General features: G+C 33.8%; 2 protein-coding genes across 3 annotated transcripts; one reads left to right on the top strand and one right to left on the bottom strand.

Annotated features, from left to right (window-relative positions):
• Window positions 1-191: 191 nt before the first annotated feature.
• On the top strand, window positions 192-5,524 carry LOC143253255 (uncharacterized). Its single transcript, XM_076506806.1, has 2 exons — window positions 192-332; window positions 4,772-5,524. The coding sequence occupies exon 2, from the start codon at window positions 4,828-4,830 to the stop codon at window positions 5,167-5,169; it is 342 nt and encodes a 113-aa protein (XP_076362921.1). The 5' UTR covers window positions 192-332; window positions 4,772-4,827; the 3' UTR covers window positions 5,170-5,524.
• Window positions 5,525-11,018: 5,494 nt separating this feature from the next.
• On the bottom strand, window positions 11,019-18,571 carry LOC143253253 (matrix metalloproteinase-17-like). Of its 2 annotated transcripts, none has more exons than XM_076506805.1 (3): window positions 18,133-18,571; window positions 17,190-17,449; window positions 11,019-11,371 (listed from the first exon to the last, which is right to left on the bottom strand). In XM_076506805.1, the coding sequence occupies exons 1-2, from the start codon at window positions 18,225-18,227 to the stop codon at window positions 17,317-17,319; spliced, it is 228 nt and encodes a 75-aa protein (XP_076362920.1). In that variant the 5' UTR covers window positions 18,228-18,571; the 3' UTR covers window positions 11,019-11,371; window positions 17,190-17,316. The 2 variants fall into 2 exon arrangements, with proteins under 2 accessions (XP_076362920.1, XP_076362919.1); XM_076506804.1 differs by having other exon boundaries at window positions 18,124-18,571.
• Window positions 18,572-22,531: the final 3,960 nt, after the last annotated feature.

Below are 22,531 nucleotides of genomic sequence, written 5' to 3' on the forward strand. Positions count from 1 at the left end.
AGTAATTCAACCTTCACTACAGTCACGTGAAAAAATACAACATGTACGTGACAGTTCGATTGTTTTCACCGCAATAAAATAGGAGGGGAGGGGCTGGTCACGTGACTGAGAAAGACGCTTTAATTCAGCCCACCCCCAACCCAGAAAGGAAATTTTAATTTATCGACTCCGTCAAACAATATCCGAAATAATTTATCCAGCACACGATAACTGATTTTGATATCCGACTGTTCCAACTTACTTAGTGCAGGAAGCATTTCCTCTGTTATTAATATATATAAAACTGAAGGCGATTCAACAGGGCGATCACCCTTGTAGAAGGACCAAGTGATGTAAGTAAGTAAGGGTTTCTCTAACTTGCAATTTGTTGCAATCTTTAACTTTTCAGCAAGAAGATGAAAGACGAGCTTTAAATTGTACAAATGCAAATTATCTTGGTTTTAAATAATGCATTTTAGTGAAATTAATTCTGACACTGTCGGGTTACAATTCAAAGTGTTTTTAGTATCAAATTCTGTAACGTTATATACAAAACAGGGAAATACTTAACAAATTTTTTTCTTATATTGTAATCTTAAAAATTGTTTTTAATTAAAAACAAATACTTCTTGCCTCTTATTAATAGAAATCTTTAAATGTGAACTCTTAATACATAATTCTCTTTCTCTCTTACGATTCACATAAAAGTATATTTTGTAAAATTCACATGGATACGTCCCTAATTTTTAACTGGTATACTAGAAATAAGAGAGCCAGTCAATAGCACTCACTGTTAACTCTTAGACTATTACTGTCTAACATAACAGTGAACATAACTAGCATTATTATAGCTTATTCATGGGCCCAAACTACGAACCGCGATTTTACCGCAAACCATAAGTCCTCGGATTCAGATTCCGAGCACGTTAATCACCAGGCTACGAACGACTAAGAGCTATAGATGTTTACTTCAAGTTAAGTGTGACTTATTTTATATGTCATTCATTAAAAGTTTCTCCTTTCAACATAGTTCGGCATCGCCGGGTGGTTAAGGTACTCTGCTCGTAATCTGAGGGTTGCGGGTTCGAATCCCGTTCGCACCAAAATATGTCGTCTTTTTAGCCGTGGGGGCGCTATAATGGGACGGTCCATTTTACTATTCGTTGGTAAAAAAGTAGCCCAAGAGTTGGCGATGGATAATGATAACTAGTCTTACACTGCTAAATTAGGGACTGCTAGCGCAGAGAGCCTTCGTTTAGCTTTGCGCAAATTCCAAAAGAACTGAGATTTGTATGTTACTAGTTGCATTAAACATATTTCTTAAAGTATGAAATAATAAGACTTCGTGAACGAAAGAACGCATGTGTTAAAATTCAAAGCTTCTAATAACATTATTAGTCAGGTACGTCAATATGTTTACAATAAAAGATGGAAACTGACAGCCACGTCCATACATTATGAATAATAAAAAATAAACTAAAATCTCAGGATAGAAATTATCAGCAACATCAGTGCAGTATAAGTAATAGAGGATGTGTTAAAAATCAGGATAGAAACTGATAGCAACATCAGTACAGTATATATAATAAAAATGTACCACCTGTATGTCAATGCTATGAATGTTGTATTAGTTACAATTATAAGAAGACCTTCTGCATTCATTCTGTTGTAAGATATACAAAATATGAGTAATAATATAATAACAAACAGAAAGCTAGAAGATGTGTAAAGATAGCTCTATAATAAAATGTTGTAACTGAAGTAACATTTAATGTTATTGAAATATTGCAATTTTTATCCCCATACTGAGAAGGAAATGAAAGTAGATATAATTGTAAAGGATATAAAAGCAAAATTTATAAATAAAAGCAGATGATAAATATCAGCGACAGACAATCAACAGAAGCATGCACGACCTTACTTACCATGACTCCCTCTCGTGTAGAGACTTAAATTTTCTATTTCTTGCACAGGACTAACTTTCCAACTTAAACGAGTGCTATTCTCACGTAATTCTAAAAACCAGGTTTGGAATTTTGAAAAAATGAAGTCGAATAAAAATCAATTTTACGATGTTATTACTTATGTTGTAAGTCAAAATGGTAAAGTTAATTATTGAAACCCAATCTCTGAACGTCTCATTAAAATTTTGAGCTTTCAAATGCTTGATGTAAACATCTATATATATATATAAGACCAAAAAACGTACAGAGCTAAGTAAATACTACAAGGATATTGGAGACCCTTAGATGAAGAAAATTATTAGGAATCTCTGGAACATTATCCAAAATTATCTGAGACTCTTCAAAAAGAAAACTTGAATGTTTTATTCCACTTTTAATTCAAATACAGATTCAAAATGTTTTTGAAACTTCATTACACATTTCAACAAAAGATGTCCTTCAATACAAACTTACCTAACATCATTCATGACTACTACAATGTCTACATATAAAAAAAATTGATTTGTGCAGTACCATAATTCATGACTATTGCCATACTTATAGCACAAATGATATTTGCAATTCAGCGTATCTTACCATTCTTGATTACTATTATACTTGTAGCAAAAGAGGGTTTTTGGCACCCTACCATTATTCATGGCAATCACCATCCTTAAAACAAAAATGGTCTTTGCAACACAAGTTACCATACCATTTCTCACTATGACTAAATATACCTATAACAGAAATGATTCAACAAAAGAAATTACGTTACCACATTCATGACAACTACGATATTTATAAGAAAAGGCTAAAATATTCAAACCTTATACTTAATAAGTCTTTAAAACCCCATGCAAAAATCTGTATGTTTCATTAAATCGATAAATTTTTATATCATACTTCAATCCTCATTATTTAGATGAAAGTATTTACATTACTAATAATACATACAATTATTAATCCCAAAAATAAAACTTTTTTGGAAAAAACACCCAAATCACTATAATCTAAAACACACACACAACATTCAGACAACTTAAATGTACTATCATTTCTCTCAGTACTGTAACTTACACGCTAAGGATCCTCGTAGCAAAAGTAACACTATTTTTTAAAATTAGTGTTGAGAATAAAAGCACTTTCCAGCAAAATTTTGGAACTTTCACAAACTGTTACTTATATTTAACGACTTTTTAAAGACGGACTGCTTTTTCTTAGGTTTCATAACAATTCCAGCGTTTTTTGTCAGATCCTTTGTTATATTTACATTTACCAAAAACGTTTCATAGCTACAGACCAATTGTTTGAATAAAAACCCTGGAAAACAGTCACTGGATGCTTATTTTGAATCAATAGCTAAGAACTAAACCTCCAGAAAAATAACAAATACATTACGCTAAACAAATCACAATCCACTTGGACAAACTAAAACATTGTTATAATGGGTTATTGGTAAAAACTGTATTTTAGCTTATTTTCTTAGGCCTATCAACAGCCTTTTACGATAAAGACTAAACAGTAAAAATATGTGATTTGGTCTACTTTACAGACCTCTAAACATCTTTTCAAAATAAAGATTCAGTGGTAGAGAGTGTACTTTGGTCTATTTTTTAGGCTTGCAAACAGCTCTTTACACTGTCCAGAACAACGATTTATACGACAATTAAGCTTACTTTGCATGAACAGAACAAACTATGAAACTGAGCCCTCCAAATGAGCAAAGCCCCCCTCAGCCCCCCAATATTGTTACCTACATATATTCGTAAAATATGGAAAACACAATCGTCGTTGTTGCTTCACAATTAACATCAAAGAGATATAGATCTGTAGAACTCAACGTCTTCATTAAGACGGAAGTATGTGTCATGCGTCCCATAGCAATGTACTGAATGCACTGAAACTCACGCGCTGTATTGCCACTCCCTGTATAATGCCATTCTGTCTTGAGCTTTGACGAAGATTAGACAACCACGTTGATTTCAAGTTACAACAGATCATCAGGGATTTTACTTGATAAACCAAAGGTTTCACAGGTATTTACCCATTAAATTCATTTATCTTTTATTGAAAAGTAAAACATAGCATGCATGTATAAGCGTATTGTGTATAAGTCAAAACTATGAAGCATTTAGCCGGTGTTGTGTCCTCTGTGAGATCATTTTTACATTGTGTATTTGCCATCTAAAATTGTACTGATGATTGTGACATACACTTAAAATTGTGACTTATAATCCAATTAATGTTATACTTATGATTAGATAATAACCTTACATATTAACTGACCAAATAATATTTCTAAACAATTCTAGAATGAATTTTGAAATTGTCATTGGTCTATTTAGAAGTGCCTATTTTTATGTAATGTAGTAGTTACATTATTGTAACAGATGCTTGTCACACTTATGATAATAAGAACAATATCACAATCACAGTTTGGCCTGTATGAATAATGTGAACTCATGAAAACCCAACCTTTCTGTGAAGATCAACTGCAATTTAGACATTTTGTTTTGGTGCTACTATGACCATTCAATATCCAGGCCGCGGGTTTGCTTTGTTTGAGCGCGCGATTCCCGCCTCGAACGCCTTAAGTGTATGATCACCGAGCCGCTGACCATGATGTACGCTCTGCGTACGGCTAACGATCGGCTCAGTCCGATCGAGATCCAGATGCCAGCCGCACGCCACACTCCTCCGTTCACTCCCATTAGCTGCCCACAGTTTTACAACATACCCTATCAAAGTTGTGTTTGTGTTCCCTAATTAGCCCTGTAATTTTACATTATCACTACCCTCTAATTAAGTACTTGTGCTATATGGTTAAAAATAAACACTTTCTCTAACAGTATTTCACAGATATGTTCTGGATGCCAGGAGACACACCTATGCCATCATAAACAGAATGCTTAACGAGCTGAATAGAAGATTCTCTTTTGATGCCTGCAGTGTTCTGATGGGTGCAAGTGCATTGAACTCCAAACACTCCACATTTCTGGACAAGCAAGCACTTTTAGGAGTGGCAGCAAACTATGGTGTGGCCTCTGATGACCTCGCAGTGGAGGACCACCAGTTGAACCGGCTAATTGCCAAGAAGAAAGACAAGGGGCAGGATATATTCACACCATTGGAGCTTGCAACCATGCTGGAGCCATACAAGGATGCCTTCATCTTCACAAACTTGTGTGCATCGCTGCGACCCTGCCTGTCAGTTCAGCTGCCTGTGAGAGAAGTTTCTCATGTCTGAAGCTTTTCAAGACATACTTGCGCAACAGCAGTGGTAACAACTGCACCAGTTGTAATTGCTGTCATATTAGTAAACTCCAGGAGGGAAAAACAACTGTATTGTATTGAAAATACAACTCACTGTCATTAGTTTAAAATTGTCACTGTTTACAATCTTATCAAAATTTTTTCCTGTTCTTGTTAATTTTTCACGTGTTTTCTTTAGATTTGAAGGTAATTCGTAGTTTTTTTCATGGAGGTGATATAATTTCATACTGATTGCTAAGGTTTCAGTAAATACGTTTATCAAATATTAAAAGTTAATTTCATTCATTTCTTGTTCACCTGTGTTTTTCTTTAAAACTGAACTTTCTTTTTTTTTCACCTTACTATACGGAAATGTTCTCACCAAATCCAACTCACATGGCTTATATTGGGAAAGCGTCTATCCCTGGAATGCCACGTTGCACGACTCCCTCTTACCAAACTAAGGTGCAGGAAACAAAAACGAATAAAAACAGGTTTTCGAGTTCTAATAATAAAAGAAAGTTACCGTCGAAGTACTTAGGTTGAAGTATATGTAGATATAGCCCTAGTTTGACACAATATTTTTGTTTTGTTTTTTTGGTTTTGTAAAATCACCAAATTTTTACTTAATAATCTCAAAACAGTCCACGAAGATACATTGTGAAATAATAGAGAATGAGGTAAAAAATACCACATATGAAAATATTTAAAACATTTTCATTTTTAATCAAAGTAAAGTGCGTCATTTTTAATTTTCACAATATCGTATTGATACAATAAATTCCATTCGCGCAACGTAGCTGCTACTGAGATGGTTGTCCTATAACATTCAGTAGAGAATAAACAAAACAACAGCAATGAAAACAACTGAAGTATAATCATTTTACTGTAGTCTGTATAATAAACATAATAAACACACGTAATATATGTATGCTAAGCCTGTTCTATAACTGAATTCATTGTCTTCATTCAATTCTTTCTGGGAATTATATAGTAATAGAACATAGATTTCTGAAATCTTGCGTTCATGGATATTCACAGAATTTTTTTCCGTTGGGGTGGAGGAGGAGAAATAATGTGAAATTGCGAAGTGAATAAAAATTTCATATACATATGCTAAATGAATAAAAAGAGAATTATGTTTCTCAATTTCCGGAGGGTGGGTCATGTGCCCTCTTTCAAGACGGCTTGTATGGTATTAAAACTTTTATTAAAATAAAGTTTACCTGAGAAACTTTTAGAATATTTAAACGTCACTACGAAGACAGGGAGTGAAGAGGTGTTTTTAAGTTGTACCTAAATCAATAAAATAACTAATGGGATGATATGTTTTAATTAAACTCATATTCGTAAAAGTTTTTAATCAACGTACAAAGAAATAAATAAATTTGCTTCACCCAAACAGTTTTTTTTTTTTTACAAACACCCGTTTCCAAATTAGCTAATATTATGTTAATTTTTATAAACCGTACATACGAGAATCAGATATGTTTTAAAGTTGATAATTCCCAAACAGTTTAGTAGAATTTCATAAAAACAAAACAGTTGAGTCTATTAAAATTCTGCCGAGGTAAATGAATGTGCTTATGTAAATGGTCAAAGTAACTAAGAATAAACAATATTAACGTCCCGCCGGTGGGGCATCAGTAAGTCTATGAGCTCACAATGCTAATATTTTGGGTTTGTTTCTTCATGGTAGACACAGCAAATCGCCCAATGTGGTTGTGCTCTAAAACAACAAAATCAATTAAGTTGTTAAAAATCATCCAGAGTCTGTTAAAATAGTTGGCCGATCTTCTTTTCTTCACGGCTTTATCACCTACCATGCTGAAGTTAAGGCCAATTGTATCGACAGCACGCAGGGTCATTGGATTTTGTCACCCCTATAGGTGTAATTAATAACATCATTTTGCAAGGTGTGTAATTTGGAAAATTCAATATTTATTGTTTCCCACACCATGATCCTACCACTGCCACATTTATCACGTTAGTGTATGAAAATAGGTTAGATCCGTTTCTAGATTTTCTCCAAACAAGAAAACTGAACATCATCTGGCTGTAGGACAGAGCGTCGCTCATTCTGTGAAAAAAGTATATTATTTGATCCATTCAAGTGTTCTTTACAATACTGTGAGCGAGTTTTTCGTTTCTTACTATGAGTGGAATACTCTTCCCTGGGGGTAGTCTGATATACCACCTGTACAGAAATCTGTTTTTGAATGTTTACAAAATTTCCAGATGCAGATGCGAACATCTGATTCGGTTTTGAAGCAGGTATCTTAAGATTGCAGTGAATCTGAGCCGACAAGTAACGGTTGTTTTCCTGTACAGTGGACGATGGACTGTCTGCCTTATTCAAGTGTTCCATCTCGTTTCTACTAACAGCGCTTTATTGCGATAATTCCCCACAAGAGTGAAAGGTCTAAACTTTCTTTTTATTTAATCATGATTCATAAGTAATTTGAGACTCACTGCAAAGGGACAAATGAGTCATAAGATACAACAAGGGCTCGAAAACCAGTCTCTCATCATTTCATATCATATAACATATCACCAAATGCCTGATACGAATAAACATTAACTGAGTAGGAGTGAGCGGCATTATTTTATAGCAGTGGTTCTGCCTTGTCACAGCTATAACATTATATGCTTTGGACTGAGAGGTTAGGATTTTAAAGCCACAGTAGAGGAATTAAACCTACTTTCCTAGGCTGGTAGCATGATGTTGTGAATGTATTTACTTCTTCAAGGAAAACAAAGAAACAGACGTATTTTTAAAGGTTATTAAATAATTTATAAAAATAAAATAAAAACAAGTGTTTCTTGGGCAATTTTATTATGGTAAAGCAATTTACCCTATGTAAATTTCATAATAGTCATTAATATGATGTAAGGTGTGATCCTTACAAACACTTTCTTTATAAGATAACATCTAATCAGAAGGTCTCACGTTCCGCCTAAAATAAACAGCGCTCCGTGTTATAAAAGTGACAGTCAAATTCTGTCATTCTGTCTGATAATATTAGCCGCATAAATATGGTGTTGACGAGTTCCCTTCATTCTAGTCTATCTCTTCAAAATTAAAAACTACAAGCATAGTAGATTTTGCGCGAAATTCAACACACAAAACAGAGCTTTATTTTTTAATTTGAAACAAATCAAACAGGCCATAATGTCCCAAATAATTACTAATATGCTTTGATGTTTAGTTTTTCGTTAAGCAGGTGTTCTTGAACTAAAGACCGAAAATATCATTAACTGAGTAACTAAGACAAAGTGGTCAAAAAAGTTTTTCGGGGTTTGCCTGTCATTCATGATTGAGACTAAAAATTATAAATATTATTAATTGTAATTTTCAGAAATGATAGCACAATATGATAAGCCAACAACTATTTAGCGACATTCAGTTTTCCTCAAGCACGAGATAGTTTCTATGTGATCATAGCAATTAATTAAGACCCTAGTTACCTAAAGAGCTCTGGAAATGCAGAGAGCTATTATTGCTCCACGAATCTTCGAATTCAGAGTCTAGACAAACTAACCACTAAGCCATGCCGGGATTACAGAAGACAAGACTTAAAATTAGAAATTTAAAAGTGTACAGTGTTTCATCAGTTCTTCTCTCGAGATTGAACATCTAAAAACAATTTGGCGTTGGTTGGTATACAAATATAATAGTTTTAAAGGGAGAAAATAAAGACACAAAGTGCTTGATTTGTTTGTTGTTAAGCGCAAAGCTACATAATGGGTTATCGAAACCCGGTTTTTAGAGTTATAAGCCTTTAAACTTATTGGTGAGTCAGTGGGGTGTAGTAGCGCAGAGCTTTAAGTGGGTAATTGGTTCACCCAAGGGTTTTGTTTATTTTATACTGTATTAATTCCAGTTGTAGTTTGATATTTATTTAAATCATAATAAAGAAGTTTATATTTTAATTTAGTAGTTTTTGTCTTTTTATTCGAAGTGATGTGAGTGAACTGTTCAAAAAAATTTCATTTGAAATCTACATGTATTATATATACATTTATATAAAGCATGTTCATCAAGCCCATAGCCCAAATGTAACAAGTGGGGGTTATTTTCTTAAACTCAAGTAACCTTTTATTTATTTATTTTTGCTATTTATTTATTTTTGTTAGAAAACAGAAACATGAATTCAGTTTGAATGAAACACATAAGGTACCATTTTTCTAAAAAAAACAACAGAAAAAAACAACTCGATTTTTGGTGTTTTCATTATTCCATTAGAGTGCGTTTTAAAATTCTAACATATTCTCAGGATTAAGTAAAACTATTAACTAATTATGAAAGTCAGAAAACTTAGTTTAACGGTGAGGCTTGTCCTAATTCTATATTAGTCTGAGAAGGCAACCAAATTAGATGGATGATCTTTCTTACCTCCCCCCTCACACTCTCCTTGTTTATAAGGAAGAAAACTAAATGTATTTTACATAATTTTCACAAGCATGTTAGTCATATTTTTCAGCACGTCGTCTCACCCACAAGATCTGTTTAGTACAAGTCTCAAGACGTAATCGTTAAAAGTGTGCGTGGGAGTAATTGTGAGTTAACCAACCGTAAGCCACTTTAGTTTCTGTGTGTCCCGAACTTACTAGATGTGAAGGGCCAAACAGATACCACCAAAATGATAGCATGATGAGTAAAAACCCATTTATGTGAAGTTGATTGTGTTTACTGTTAACTGAATTTAAAGCTGTCTTGATCCATACTATATATATCTCTACAACTTAATGCTAAAAAAAACCAAAAACAATTTGAGACTTTTGCTATATTTACGAAGTGTAATTGTTTCCAAGATTTTTGCTTGATTACCACTTTGTTTTCTTTTGTCTTCCTGTATACCGAAACAACATATAACAATCTTGTATAGCATTTTAAAAACTGCTGTGTATATTTGTTTGCAATCAAGCACAAGGCTGAACAATGGGATATCTGTGCTCTGCTCACCACATATTCTCAGACATATCGCTGTACCACTTGGGAGGCACTATATATACACAGATGTTCTTTTATTGATACGCGCAAAGTTATATATAGTAGGCTCTCTGTGATCTGTCTAACGCGAGTATCGAAACCTCATGTTTAGCATTATAAGCCTTTGAACTTATAGCTGATATAAGGATGTCTTATAAATCTAATAACAAATGCTTTGTTGTAGAAATTAAAAAAAAAGAATGAGAAGGAATCACCAGAAATGACGTACTGAAACGTAAATAGAATAAACTATAAAACTTGGATTGAATTTAATATTAATCTGAATAATAAAGGAAATTTCGGAGTTTTTAATTTCTCATAAGGTACACTGTTGCATGGCCTAGCGCGTAAGGCGTGCGACTCGTAATCCGAGGGTCGCGGGTTCGCGCCCGCGTCGCGCTGAACATGCTCGCCCTCCCAGCCGTGGGGGTGTATAATGTGACGGTCAATCCCACTATTCGTTGGTAAAGAGTAGCCCAAGAGTTGGCGGTGGGTGGTGATGACTAGCTGCCTTCCCTCTAGTCTTACACTGCTAAATTAGGGACGGCTAGCACAGATAGCCCTCGAGTAGCTTTGTGCGAAATTCCCAAACAAACAAAAACACTGTTACTATTTAAGGTTAATGAAGTACCACAGCGGTATTTCTACGGACCTATACTGCTAGAAATCGGGTTTTTTAGAAACGTCATATATAAGTATATAGACTAATATGGCAATGGGATCTCTGTCTCTACGGTAGATTTATACTTAAAACCTAGAGTAAGAATGTTTTCAACGTTTTCTGAGACACCAACACACATTCTTAATCGCTCAATCAATTTATTGTTGAACAAAGAGTATATAATGACACATTGCCGTCTTTAGACACACCGATTACACTTTCATCAGAAATCGCTCTCACTTCTAGTTGTTATCGTAAATCGGCTCATATATATATATATATATTTTAACTTTGGTTCTAGCATATAAAACAAATTGATTGCAGAAAGCATTTTCGGAAATGTGTCAAAAAGGTAAGGAATAAAAAATCCATGTATATAAAATAACTAGTGACAAGCTATCTAAAGTTCGTAGTAAAGCAAGAATCCGTATTGGTTGTAAGTCCTGTTCAGTATAAAGAATCTTGTTCACCCTAAAGAAAGAACGTTGGTCCTGCAAAAACATGGTGTAGTATATAGGACTCAATATCGTAACTGTAGCTAATCTAATAAAGGAGAAACGGTACTTTAGTTTAAAATGCCAAGGAATGAACACAAATATACACAGATAATGTTGAAAAAGGAAACATTTTGTATTATTCTATTGCAGATTCTCTGACTAGTCACAGCATTAATTGGAATTAGATTTAAAGAACTGACACCTCCGACCAACTTGAGCCAACGACGAAAGTTGGCATATCGCTCAAATCCACAGACATTTAATGAATCGTGATACTAGCAGACAGCCTCTTAAACACATTTATAAGCCATTATTGCATATTAAAGCATACCTTTTGGCCCCTTGGTAGATCTCAAAATCTTAGAGTTGGAAATTTGGATTCAAATCCTTGCGACACCACAAAACAATTCCAGGACTTTAATCCATGGATGCGATCTAAGAATTTCAAACGTGTGCGTTTGTTGAACGTTGGTGGTAGGGAATTGTTAACTGCCTACTTTTTTTTGACATAAATACAAATACAAAACATTTTTAATGCTCTACATGTTCAATCACTTTTCTACATTTGTAATTATCATTTTATTTGAAGACTGTTGGGCCTGGCCTTGGGGTTAGGGTGCTCGAGTCTCAATCCACGGGTTCCAATCCAGTTAACGGACATGCTAGCCCTTTCAGCTGTAGGGGCATTATACTTTAAAGGTTAAATTCAATATTCGTTGATAAAAAATAACCCAAAAATGTTGTCGACTAGCTGTCTTCCTTCTAGTCTATCACTTTAAAATTATGGACGGCTAGTGTAGATAGCCCACGAAATTCAGTAAAAACAAACAAATCAAAGATATAGAGCAGTCCCTTTAACATTAGAACGTTGGGCAGTTTTTTAGTAATCTTTTGACTATTGTATTTAATTTTATTAGTTATTAAAAATACAGGAAGCAGATAACAAGATTTAATGAGTCTGGAAATTCTATTCTATTCTTTCTTTATTGTAGTATTAGCTATAATATTTACTATTTATATAAACGCATAATATATCATTTTTTCCTTTTGAAAGACTCTTCTTATTGATAGCTTAGAACAGATTATATGGATTTAGTTAATCTAAATCTCCTAGAGTTGGTCGAAAATATCAATAACATCAAGAGAACACGAAAAATGAATCAGTATATTGTATTCACTGTAAATATTTGTTTTATAATATATCATACTCCAAACTGAACTGGCATACTAAATTAGCTAAATTATTTATTAATTTAGCTTCTAGCTCTCATCTATGTTGTTAGATTGCTTTGTTCAGATGTCATTGAAAATCAGTTAATGTTTTAATGATATATATAAAACACTGAAAAATAAAGTGACCAAGTCTCAATGAATTAGTTCAAGAAAAGAAAAAATCCTTTCGTAACTTCATTTACCTTCTTCCTTAATTAACGATTTTAGAATGAAGAACCAAATATAGATGACAAGCTGTGAATTATTTTAAATTATTACAATATAAAGTTTGTAGATTGTAAGTTTTCTTCGGCTAGTTACAAGTTTAAGAGTTTCTTTTATTTTGATCAGGAAAACTGTAGTTCAGTTTTGCTGATTATTACAAAACTACTTAATTATAACTTATTTATAGCTTTTAATAAAAACATCTCTAGACTTTAAGAATAAATGTTTCATGTTAATTCTGTAAGAATTATGTTGAAAAAAAGTGTAGCCCAAGAGTTGACGGTGGGTTGTGATAACTAGCTGACTTCTCTCTAGTTTTAAACTACTAAATTAGGAACGGCTAGCGCAGATACTCATCGAGCAGCTTTGCACAAAATTAAAAGACAAACAAGCAAACAATAAGTAATATATATATGCAAAAACGGCTTTAATTTCAAATCTAATCTTAATCAACTTAATCATAAAGCCTTAATGGCCAGTTTCGATGTCATATCCCTCTTTACAAAAATCTCAACCGCTGAAGCCTAGCAAGATAGCCTTGGAATTCTATATCCGACACCCTAACTCATCAATAGACAACCCAGCAACCAATTAGCAACTTATAGAATTCACCACGATGAAGCCAAACTTCATATTCAACAACCACAACTATATACAAATATATGGTCTAAGCATGGGCTGTTATCAGCAGTTCTGGCCAATATTTTTATGACACAAGTTGAAGCACAAGCAATTAACACAGCATTATATCCACTGTGTGGAATATATATGGAATCAGAATATATGATTGTGGGATTCATATATACAGAACAGACACTTAATTTTTTCAATAACATTAACTTCATACATCCCAACATTAACTTCACATGTGAACAGGAAGAAAGCAATCAAATGTCATTTCTCAACCTCAAAATTACAAGAACCGATACACAATTTGAAACAAAATCCACCAAAAAATCACCCGTACTGGACTATACATTCCTTGGGACTCAGCACATGAAACAAAACAAACACTCAACATACTAAGAAACCAAATAAACACAGCCATAAAACTATGCTCACCAGATAAAATTAACGATGAATTAGACAAAATAAAACAATACTTCATCAACATCCATAAGTTTCCTCCACAAACCATAGAAAACATTATACGCACACACCTAGACAGAAAGCAAAATCAACTAACAAAAGTAAATATATTCCACGAATTAAAAAATCAGAAAACCATATACTGCTGCATATCATATATTCCCGACATCGGCAGCAAAATAACCAACATTTGGCAAAATCTAGTAACAAAATATCACGTTCCAGTCAATACAAAATTTATTCAAAACCAGGCACAAAACTGAGGTCTATAATATGTAAAAACTACACTGACAAACACTACACCAACATTATTTATAAAATACAAAGTGATAACTACCACGAGTTCTATATTGGAGAAACAAGTAGAAAAATGGAAACCAGATTCAATTAATACAAAATGTAACCTTCACACGCTTTCGAACACTGCAAATCAAATAAACACAACATAACCATAGAAAACACCCAAATACTAAATAAAGAAACAAACAAACAAACGCAAAATTATAAAAAGCCTTACTTATACAACAACTCAAGCCCAAAATAAACCAATACAAAGGAACACCTTTATACCTATATTAATAAATATATCCAATATTTAAGCATGCCCTCTACATTCCTACACTCAGTTACATTTTTCTTTCTTTGTGAACCTGACAATGACCGAAGAAGGTCGAAACGTTGTTCGCTCCTCTACATAAAAATTTTCTCTACAAGTGGGTTTTCTCGTCATCATAATGTAACAACTGGGGAGATTTCAATTTCAATTTTTATATTTTTGTTACATAACTAAAAAGTTAAACTACATAAGTTAAGCGGAACCTCATCAATCGTTACAGTCCATGTCGCCATGTCTGCTCACGCTCTATCTGATGACCTGCATTTGAGCCAATACCTCTTCAGCTCAGTTTTTATTGTAAAAGTCTTTTTCGTAAAGCTGTCACATTTAAAACACACATCTTTGCGTGCTTTCCTTGTGACATGTATTGCCTGTTTCAACAGTCTGACTGCACAGAAGATTAAAGAATTTGCATTCACAGAATTGATGTATATATCTTCGTATGGAAAAGCAGAAGCACTCGTTTCGTTTGCCAACTGCTTAAGGTATGCAACAACTAAACGAATATGTTGTAGAAGCAACTTTGTGTACTTTGTTACCCTTTTGCAGACGAAAATATTTCTTGATTATGTTGCTTGCTGTTACCTAACGTACCCGTATGTTTTTAGTTTTTTTCACAGGTCATTTATGAAATTTGTTGCCCAACATATGACTGTCAGAAGACACGGAAATCACTTAAAGAACATTCTAATCCTAAATTCAAGGAATTTTCAAGCGTTGTTTGGCGAGAACTAAGAGAACGTGATGTAGTTCTATCCCCCAATATGTTCAAAGTAATCAGTAAAACCGAAAGTGAGACAAAGTTACAAATAGGCGAAACTCTTCTAATTTTTTATAAGACACCGAAATTAAACAAGTTATCAAGGTGCCACTGAGCTTCCATTCACTCTAGATAATTGCATTTTAACAAATATTTTATTACTTTCTTCATAAGTAGTTTGAACACTTTCCTATTCTCAAAAAATAAATCTAATTTTTTAAACAATTTTGATAGGAAAGCTTCATTACAAAAATTCTACAGTATAGTTGTATCGTAAAATATAACACTTGAACAAAATTTATATGCAACATAAAATAAATATATACTAAATAATTATACCACATATTCGGGACTAGCTTAAAAATATATTTATTCTTTTTTTTCCTCCTCCTCTCCCCTTTCTTTTTCTGTAGGGTAGAAGAAAGTTTATCCCTCTATGATCTTGAATTTATGATCTCTTGCTAAATAAAATGTTTTGAATAAAACAGTTTTCTTGGTTGCATAAAGAAGCTGCAGCTATATTTGCGTAAACAAAGCAGACATGTTATTTCTCTAAAAATGACTTGTTTTTTATTTTCATTATTTATTTATTTTATATCTTTCATCTTTTTATATTTATTTTTTCTTATTCTTATTTTAACTTGGGAGAGCAGTCATCTTCCCACAATTGTCTTCAGACAGTGAAGAGTGATATAGATGCGGGATGTTGTGGGCTTGAGCACCCACATCTCGCTTTCCTAATTTCTAATCTTCTTATGTGAGACTAGCGAATTGGAGGTTAAGACTGATAAACGGTGTGTCCCCACCGCAATGTGGGTCCTACTTCCTCAGTCACCTCCAAAACCTAGGATACATTTTATAATCCCACGTTGTAGCTTGTACCCTAGGATCCTTTTTAAAACTATGCAGTGTATTTTGTTTCACGTTAATGTGTTTTGTTTATGGCTTAAAAATATATGGTCATAATATAATTAATCAGAGGTTGGGATTTGCTGTTTCTAATGCTGTCCTTCCTCATGATTTATTTATTCATTTTGATGTAATTATTTAATTTCACTAAAATATATATATGTATATATAATTATTACTTAAAAAACATATTCTGATAGTTTATCTCAAAAATGTGTAAAATCGACATTAAAGATACAGGACTAAATATGCTTTAGCAGTTTAAGTGAAATGTATTCTTACAACGTTAGAAACCGGGTTTCGATATCCGTTGCGGGCAGAGCATAGATGTGCTTAACTATAAACAAACGATTAATGTGGTTGTTTGTGCTGCTCTATTTAAAACCTGTGACAGTAGTGGTAGTGTTCAGGGTAAATATTTTACTAAGCAACAAAATCCATGTATTTTCAAACTCTTCTGAATATAAAATATTTATATGTTTTCATTCTCTGTTAAAATATAACTGGTTCTATGAAGCTATTCATTGTCTGTGGAAGAGAAGCACTATATAGGAGTGTGGCCCTCTCTAATTTTGAAAGATTCAGCTTATTTAACACTTTAATTCGTTAAAACATAAATACTTCACTTAATTATGCAAAAGTCACGATTCAGAGTTTGGTCTGTGGGATTAAAGCTTTAGTTTTAAGTAATTCTTAAAACTTGTGAGGGAGAGTTAGTGGATTAGAATCTCCTAAACCTTATATTGATATGGTACGACATTTTGGCACCAGGCTATTACGTATTAAATGTTGACTATTATCTAAAAGTCTGTATTTTATAACTTTATTATTGGCTGCTTTTAAATAACAGCTTTATATATATTCTATTTACGGCGCCCTTATGTTTTTTTCTTCTGTTTAGAGTTAACGAAAAACTGCCCTCAAAAACTAAAGTTCTAACAGGTGTCTAAGTCTTAGAAGTTGTTAGATGATATTCATAAGCCGCATACACAAGTTAGAATATTGTAAAATATGTGGAAACATCGTAAACCTTTCCATCCTTTGGAAACCCACCTCCATGTCAATGAATTCTTACTCCACTTCTTTCCTTGCATGTCGTAAAGTTTAATCCTTTCCGACGAACCAATAAGGTCGGGCATTCCGCAACGTTTTCGTTTCATTAGAGCAACTGTTCCTTCGTCTAGTTCACCCGTTTCGTTGATACCTGCAAATCGTTGCATCTGCCTGATGGCGTCTCGGAGTTGCGTTTCATTTCGGAGTTCTCTGGACGCGAGGTCTGAATGAGGCAGGTAACCAAAATTTGACAGGAAGACCTGAAAACGACGCAAAATCATTATATTATATAGCTTATTCTTCTAAAGACACCATTCAATCAGTGTAATACTAAATGTAGGTAGAAAAATGTTGTAAACACATAGCTTAATCACTGTAATACAAAATTTAGGAAACGTTATCGTTGAATTCTTTTAACGGGCATCTGCTAGAATCGAAATAATAAACAAGGAATATATATTCACAAAATGGAATTTTGTATGCGAAATAATTATTGACATGCACTTTTTCTTAGCTTCATTGAAAATCATTTCATATGAACCAATAAATCGAAGAATTAGTTTTTTTTTGTTTTTTCAATGCTCTTTTTTATTTATAAGTTGGCAAGAACTAAATAAAAATGCTAGTTTTATTATGGACAATTACTAAAATTTCGAACGCACTAACATCAAGTACGAAGAAATATATATATATGATTTGAATTACACCAATAGATACCAGATGTTTCTTTAGTTGCTTTCTTGAACGACTATAATTGAAGTGAGAGGATGTTAAATATTTGCAATAAGCTCAATATACTTTTAATTACCAGCAGACTAAATTTATCGCTTTCATTGTTTGGTTGTCTCAGAAATGTTTATATAAAAATTTTAAAGTCTTGATGAAAGTAATTCTCGAGGTCAGAATACGTAACGTACAAAAAGTGACTCCTTACTTGACTCACCTCCACGGTCTCTCTAAGTGATGATAATCGACGCAGGATGTAACTGACTGATTGTCCAGATGCTTACTTTTGAAGAATTGACCTTGTAAGTTCATTTCATGAACAAGTTTAATAGGACTTTTTGTCTATCGTACATAAAAAAACTCAACAATACCGCCATTTTTAACGACACATATCATTAGGTTGCATATTTTAACATTTGCGAACCCTGACTTACTTAAGTCACAAATAAAAATATAAAACATTCGTCCTTGTCTACAGTACGACACCCAGTGGCACAATGATATGTCTGCAGGCTTATAACGCCTATAAATCCGGTTGCAGTACTTGTGGTGAGCAGAGCACTGATAGCTCCTTACGTAGCTGTGTACTTAATAACAAAAAAGCCTACAGTACGATTTCTTACTATACTTCTTAGTGGGCAAGCATTCCATCCTTATCGTCCTTGGCTTCACATACAAACATGAATTATACGGATTTTTCAATAAAGAAAAGATAATAATGGCGATTAGCAAGCAATCCAATGGGATAACGGGATAGTACACGTGGTTCACATTATACTATCCCTGCTGTTTACTGTGTCACGTGCACCCCTTCCTCCCACCACGTGATCTCCCAATTTCCGGCTTTATAAACGGAATAATATTAGTGATGAAACACAAGTATTTTGAGTTCATTATGATGTTTTTCTTTTCTTTTCTGCAGTCTGCTAAATTATGAACGGCTAGCGTAGATAGCCCTCTTGCAGCTTTGCACGAAATTCAAAAGAAAACAAACAAAAAAAGCAAAAACCAACGAGGCCTCTGCTGAATACCAGAACTCGTCAAATTAGCTGGGATACGACAGACATAGTAGTGGTCTAGGTGCTATCATCACTTTTCATAAACATCTGTAACGTTCAACGTTCTTCCCTATCAAGTTTAAAACAGAAGTTTTAAACATAGCAGTGAGAACCAGTATGGTTGTTACCTCACATAATATTAAATTCAACTTTGTTTGAGTTATTTCTCTCATCATTCAAACACGGGAAAGTAAAATTATCTCACATCGTTGATCACACCTTTGTAAATTTAGTCTTTTTCGTTCAATAAATTGACAATTAACAATTTGGAATGAATAACGTCGTCTAAAATTACTCGCACGAATTCCCACATTCAGACATTTTAAATTAGAAAAGCTTCAATCCCTCTCCCCCCAAAAAAAAATACTGGAATATTTTGTAATTTCTAGAATAATTCTGCCGATGGTGTATAGTGTGATAACCGTACATATAACTTTTATCACTCAATGTATAACGTTCTAACTGATATATAATCACATTACAATTGTGTAGGAACAAAAATTAACTCCATTCCACAAGGTGTATCAATCAATCATGTCTTTATAGACTAATATGTATATTCTTTTCAATGTACGTACAAACAAATTTTACTTCACTTTTTGAAGAATAAACCTACATTGATCTAGGTGAAGTGTTCTCGGAATTACTTCCTCTCTTGTTGATCTTGTCCAGTTTGAGTCTGGAGGTGCCCTGGGAACTATTTCCTACCTTACTGATCTTGACCAACATTGTAACAAGTTTCTACGAAATACAATGAGCTCAATCTTAGACAACCCATTTTGAAAATATTTTCATAGACCTTCTACTGTTATTGAGCGTCGGAGAACAGCGTGGCCAATCTTAAATCACGCGTTTTAGAGACATTTCTACAGACTATTCACTGTAAGTGAATGTAGGAGAAGAGCAAAATCATTTTTAAACCACACATTTTGGGAAAATCTCCACAGCTTCTTTACTGTTGTCGAATATCAAAGGATACCGAGTCAGTCTTACACCACACACTTTGAAAAAACTCTCCACAGACCTTCCACTTGCAAAATTTATGAGCAACTCAAAAGCATAAACATCCATTGGTGCTGCATCAGCCAATTTCGTAAATATACGTCAGGATTACTGTGACTCCAGTTTTTCAGCTATCTTTGTCTTGATAATACAATTATACTAATACACCTGCATGCTCTGAAAGCACTTTTACATTACTCTACACGCTCGCACAATACACAGAGCTTTGCTTTGTATTTGTAAAGCCATACAATGTGACTCAAAATGCCGTAGAAGAAATAACATATGTTAGGTGTATTAATATGCAAACACATTATTTTAAATCTACTCTTTGAATTATACTATGTAACAAAATTTTTACTTTTTCTTGTTCCTGTGCAAAGAGTGTTATTTCCCAATTGCTTATGCCTAAAGTAAATGGAAAAAGACCTATTTTTCTCTTCAAACTTTGCTTTTCTGATCTGGGAAATGAAAATTTCAAATTTGCCCATTTTCCAGAACATTCCAGATATATTCAGTGCTAAGTAGCTGATAGAGAACTTTCTCGAACTTACAAGAATTGTCAGGAACTTTCTAGAATGTTGTAGAAGTCTCAAAGCTGTGCTGTTCCATAACGGGAATAAGTATCCGTCTCTTCCCCGCTCATTCGGCACACCTCAAAAAGGAATACAACAGCGTCAAGACCTTGCTAGAAGCCTTGAAGTATGATGAGTATGGCTGGAAGGTTATCAGATACTTCAAAATGGTGGCATTCCTGATGGGTCTCCAAGGAAGCTTTATCAAGTTTTCCTGTTATCTTTGCCTTTGGGACAGCAAGGACATCGCAACGCACAACAACAGAAAGCACATAAAATTGGATCTTATGAAACAATTTGTCACAGCTCTTGATAAGGGGTCTGCAGCCTTCAAGTACCTTCGAGACTTCTATCCTAAGCTGTCTGAGGCAAAGGTTAAAGCTGGTGCCTTCGTTGGATCACAAATAAAGAAGATCCTGGAGTGCACAGAATTCCCAAAGAAGCTCAATATGAGGGAAAAAAAAGGTTGGGGCAACTTTGTCGCAGTGGTTTGGGGCTTCTTGGGCAATCACAAGGCGAAAAGTTATGTGGAACTGGTTGAGGCTCTGATGAAGAACTACGGCAAAATGGGCTGCAGGATGTCCTTAAAAGTCCATATCCTTGACGCTCATCTTGATAAATTCAAGGGGAACATGGAAGCTTACTCAGAGGAACAAGGCGAGTGCAAGATATACTGGACTTTGAACGCCAATACCAAGGAGCGTATAACGAAAACATGATGGGAGACTAATATATATGTAAAAACGGCTTGTTTGGGTTGAGAAAATGTTTTTACGTAGAGAAGCGAACAACGTTTCGACCTTCTTCGGTCATCGTCAGGTTCACAAAGAAAGAAAAAAGTAACTGACCGGAAGCTGACCACATGTTTGAAGGGGTTGTGTAACTAAGTGTCGGAATGTAGAGGGCGTGCTTAGATGTTTGAATATATAATTTCATATTAAAAATTTTTCTCAACCCAAACGAGCCGTTTTTACCTATGTATTTTTTTCTACAAGTGGGTTTTCTCGGGATGACTGATGATGGGAGACTATATTTACATTACAGTCGCAAATCTCGAAAAACTACTCACTTCTAAACACTTTTGTATAACTTTAGTATAGATACATGTAAATCTTAATTCATATATTGTTTTATTAAGACCTTATGTACATAAAAATGTGTAAATTTCATTATCCAAGTCACAAAAGCAAAGTTTGACGGGAATAATGACCATTTTCTGTACTTTTACAACATAAGCAATTAAGAAATAACACATACTATCAAGGAACAAAATTTATGTTACATAGTGTTATTTTCTCATATGGACACACGAGAGATGAGAGAGACGACAGTAAAGTGAAGAAGAGATTCAAGAAAGCTATACATTCAGTCAAGTCTAAGTCCCACTGTGCCTGTAATACAGATATGTTAAGAGCTAAAAGCAAATGAGTAAAAAATATAAGAGGTTTAGAGCTCTAAGTACTCAATGATTTATATGTTAAAGACGTTCTTTAAGTAGGGACCGAAGGACAGTAAATATTTGGAATATAAAGCAAATTTTTCAGACAGCCATGTAATGAAACTTCTTCCATTTTTTACCAAAATCTCATCTTATTAAGCATTTTAGCACTCATGTATATCTTTATAGATTTGGTTAAGTGTTAGTTGTTTGCGAAGAATTATCTAGTCATAAATAATTCAAGTTTTGCATTTAAAATTTTGTCATTGAGAAGGATACAGATAGCCAGTTGTGTTGTTTTGTGCTTAGAAATAAATAAATACAATTACAAACATCCATATCATATTCAAAGTGCGTAACGTTAAACGTCTCATCGATATGAGCGCTGGCCAACAGAGTCTTGTTTTACAGTTTCAACGAAAATTTTAATCACATTAAAGTCGCAAGTGCGTAGTTAAGTTTGTGTTTCGGGAGGTTGATATACGGTGTTTATTACTTCAATAAAGTTTGCAGCCTAATAGTATGGAATTAATTTACTGAAGT

Source organism: Tachypleus tridentatus, chromosome 6, assembly GCF_004210375.1.
Source record: "Tachypleus tridentatus isolate NWPU-2018 chromosome 6, ASM421037v1, whole genome shotgun sequence".
Taxonomy (NCBI): domain Eukaryota; kingdom Metazoa; phylum Arthropoda; class Merostomata; order Xiphosura; family Limulidae; genus Tachypleus; species Tachypleus tridentatus.

Coding starts and splice junctions, on each gene's coding strand:
- LOC143253255 (XM_076506806.1), top strand. CDS start 4,828: ATGCTTAACGAGCTGAATAGAAGATTCTCTTTTGATGCCTGCAGTGTT.
- LOC143253253 (XM_076506804.1), bottom strand. CDS start 17,356: ATGCAACGATTTGCAGGTATCAACGAAACGGGTGAACTAGACGAAGGA. Junction 11,372..17,189: donor AAGAATTCATTGACATGGAG/GTGGGTTTCCAA, acceptor CTCCTTTATTAG/ATTAGCTACAGTTACGATAT.